We start from the raw sequence: 3,622 nt of genomic DNA, 5'->3' as shown, positions 1-3,622 counted from the left end.
GCTCGGCTAGGCTGGGCTCGACTCGGCTGCGCTCGGCTCGACTCGACGACGTCATCGCGCCGGTTCTCGCGAGATCTCGTACTTCTAGATCGAAATCGGTTCGCGCGGTTTCCGGTTTCAAGCTCGCGAATTCTCGCCATTTGATTCTATCGTCTCGTTTGCCAGAGAACTCGATGCGAAGCGCATCGTCGGATAAGTCGTATACCTTTCTGAGCTCGCGTTTTCCATAGAAAGAACGAAATTTTCCACGGATGGAATAATCCGCAGAGGACTATCGAACAGATCGACGCGTATTTGGTTCTATCGGTTCGTTGCAAAGTACTGGGAGTAAAGTTTACGATTCGTACTAGAAAATGCTGAAAGACTTATCCGACGATCGAATAAAAATGAGTGCGACAGGTACGAGAAAGAGGAGAAGCGTGGAAGCGAGCGGCAGAGAATACGGCTCGATTCGAAAATCGGTAGTAACTAGGTAGCCAAGGAGGCACGTACCCCTACTCCGAGAGGAAGGTTGCGACCAGTTGGCCGGCTCTCGCTCGGAACAGGTGGGCTCGAGTCGAGAGAGTCTCGGCCTGCCGCTTACCGCGCACGGATCGAGTTTGTCGTTCGACCGGTCTCTCGAGTTCTCGTTTTCGGCCACGAAAAAGTTCGACTAAACTAGCCGAAATATGCGTATATAAACGAGTCGGTAACAGGGTCGTTAAATCAGCCGGTGGTTTACCAGTTTCGTTCTAGTTCGCGCTCATCGCCAACTCGAACAAGAGCGCGTAGTGCGCGTTCGAAATCGCCGCGTTCCATTATCGTTCGTCGACACGAGTACGCGCGAGAACATCGACCGCGCCGAGTCAGGAATTCTCTCGACGAATTCTCTCGTCCTCTCGGCGCGACCTCTCGGCTCCACGCGTACGGCTTCGCGCTGCCAAACATTCGCGGTGCCGCGAATGATACGAATCGACGATCGAATCAGCGGATAAATAATCGGCTCGCTTCCGATCCTGCGGAACCGCGACGAGATCTCTTGCCGCGGAACGAGCAACGATCGCCGACCCGATTTTGCATGGGTGTACACGTAAGTGAATCAGAACAAGTTCGAGACCGACCGAGCCCGATGACAGAGCTCGTGAACGATCCTTACGATTATCACCCTTCACCGATCGATATCAATGACGACGACAACGACGACGACGACGACGACGACAACGACGACTACGACGACAACGACGATGACGACGTGCTTCGATCCTGGCTAGTACTAGTCACGCAAATCTTCGACGTGAAAGGAAAACGCGCTAAAAAGGTTACTTGAAACGATACAACTATAATAGATTCCACGATTACAATTACAATTCGCCTCGGTGAGGCTCGATTCCACGCAGTCGTCCAAGAACATGGTACCGTATCCGCGTTTCGTTTACTCGGTCGTAAAACGAGAAACGACGCGATTCGCGATCGCCTCCGCTTTCCATATGGGTCGATCGTTTGGAAGAACGATAACGGTGAAACGGTTGTTCCATCGTGAACCATCGTCGTCCATTTCGAATCAGTCGAGAACGATACGATAACGAACGAGAATGAAACGTTCGTCTCGCGAATCGTTGCGCGATTCCTCTAGCCATGTGTCACGCGAGTCCCTCGCTCATCCGCCGTGTCGTCCATCGTCCATCGTTCATTGTCCATCGTCCATTGTCCACCGTCCATCGTTCGTCGTCCTTCACCCGGTTATGCAGCTAGCATGTCGCGGTTCCGTAGCAAGCGCTACGAAACGAACGCCATCGGAAAACTCGAACGAAAGAAAGGAAAGACGATCGCCACGGTATCGTGTTCGTCCGAGCGATTCTGTACCCTCGATGCAACGTCTGTAACAGCGCGAAAGGCACGGACGCTGCTTGGAAAAGGGTAACTCGGGCGTATCGGTTCGAGGATCGAAACGCGTTTTCTCCGCGTACGCGATCACCGAACGAAAGAGAACGGCCACGATCAAGCGCTTGTTTTCCCTCGTGTCTTTCTTTCCAATGCTCGGTCGCTATCGAATGCGATTTTACGCTTCATACACGAACGATGGAATATCTTACTGTGAATGTGTACTTTTGCGATGTTTAGCTGCGGGCAGTGGAAACATTCAGATAACTTTTAACGTTTTACGTGACTTTTAGCGGCGTCTAGCGTACTCGGCGAAATCAGTAAAAAAGCCCGCATGTACGTTTCACGCGTTGATTGCCGCGCGAATTTTATGTTTCGCCTTGGCAAATATACAGGGGTTGGTCAAAATAATGGAAACACCTTTTGTACGTCGTATATGTATACACATACGTATGTGTAATGCGTGTTATAACATACGTTTACGTTTCCATTATTTTCTCCAACTGTTACTCTGCACGCTAAAGTTTAATTTTCGCAAAATATAATATCGTATTTGGGCAAGATTTGTTCTGACGATTCATCTGAATAGTTCGAGTCGTTGAATATTTTCTAGTTCTTATCCAAAATTTATCTTATTCTAATCGTTCAAAAAATTTGATAATCCGGTTCATCGATGACAACCGCGGTTGTCGACCCAACGTCGCTCAACGTGTATTAAGTATGTGGTTACAGTGGATGCATACTCGGACGAATTAACGTCCAGACCAACACGGTACATCGAAATAATGAAATACATATACGGATTCTTACGAGCGTACGTATCTCGATCTTTCGATGTTTCGTTCGCCAGAACTCCATTTCAATACGCATTCGCCGTAACCATAACGTAAAATACTGGGCGTACGAAGAGCCAAAACAATTGGCGCAATTTGCAAAATGTTCGATGATTCTACGCCGAAGCTTCGGGACGGTGTATGGGCGAATCGCGGCGCGGTGCGGCGAGTGCGCTTACGAAATGGTATGTAACGCGCGCGAACGTCCGCAACTCGTGCATGCTCGTAACCCTCGCGCAATCGCGATTACATTCGCCGTTTTATCGACTCGTTTATCTGAACGACCAGTGGCGGCAATCGCGTCGTTTAAATCCTTTCTTCCGCGTAGAAAGTTACCGCGTAGGAAACCTGTTAGCCCGATCGTTCGATCCGCGAAACTGTGTTGGCTCTTCGCGTCCTATCTGCCTGTCGATCGACTATCGTCGTGCCGAGAATAAACGAAAGGAATTTAAAGAAGAAACGGGACGTTCCGTAGGAGAGAAGCGAGGCCCACCGTACCGATGTCACCGGCAGAATGGCCAGGGATCGTTCCGGTTCAGAGTATTCGGAGAACATGAGCGACGCCACGACTTGCAGCTGCACGACGAGCTCCGCTGACAAGGCTAGTAGCGCATGTTAGAGTAAAATCTCGTTTGTAAGGGGTAGCGGTAAGTCGCGATAAATCGGATCGGTCGCGCGCGATTGGCGCGTGATCGATCGGATTCGGAAGAACGATACGGGCTACAGCCGTGGCTCGATTCGGCTCGGCTCGGCACGGCTCGGCTCGGCTTGAAACAGCGCGAACCACTCTTCCGGAAGAGAGTACGAGAGGTATGCGAGACGGCAGCGTCCGATAATGGGAACGACGGTGGTGGTGTTTTCAGTGTTCGTTGCGCGGCTGCGGTATGTTTCAAGAGCCGTTTTTCCTACATCCACCTGGCTCGCGACCA

At 50.7% G+C, this 3,622-nt stretch overlaps 2 protein-coding genes across 2 annotated transcripts in view; one reads left to right on the top strand and one right to left on the bottom strand.

Annotated features, from left to right (window-relative positions):
- LOC100749161 (homogentisate 1,2-dioxygenase) overlaps nucleotides 1-3,622 on the bottom strand; it is a 14,940-nt gene that overhangs the window by 8,553 nt on the left and 2,765 nt on the right. The gene's annotated exons all lie outside the window — the stretch shown is intronic.
- The window catches only part of LOC100741132, a 9,107-nt gene continuing 6,059 nt past the window's right edge, over nucleotides 575-3,622 (top strand). The window contains 3 exon segments of the mRNA XM_024365925.2: nucleotides 575-1,297; nucleotides 3,169-3,294; nucleotides 3,557-3,622. The exon segment at nucleotides 3,557-3,622 is cut by the window's right edge and continues 12 nt beyond it. Of these exon segments, the coding sequence (XP_024221693.1) occupies nucleotides 1,058-1,297; nucleotides 3,169-3,294; nucleotides 3,557-3,622 (432 nt within the window). The 5' untranslated portion in view covers nucleotides 575-1,057.

The sequence above is a fragment of the Bombus impatiens genome, unplaced genomic scaffold, assembly GCF_000188095.3.
Source record: "Bombus impatiens unplaced genomic scaffold, BIMP_2.2 scf_0155, whole genome shotgun sequence".
Taxonomy (NCBI): Eukaryota; Metazoa; Arthropoda; class Insecta; order Hymenoptera; family Apidae; genus Bombus; species Bombus impatiens.
Note: the sequence above shows the minus strand (reverse complement) of the source record. Positions and strands in the feature narration are given on the sequence as shown.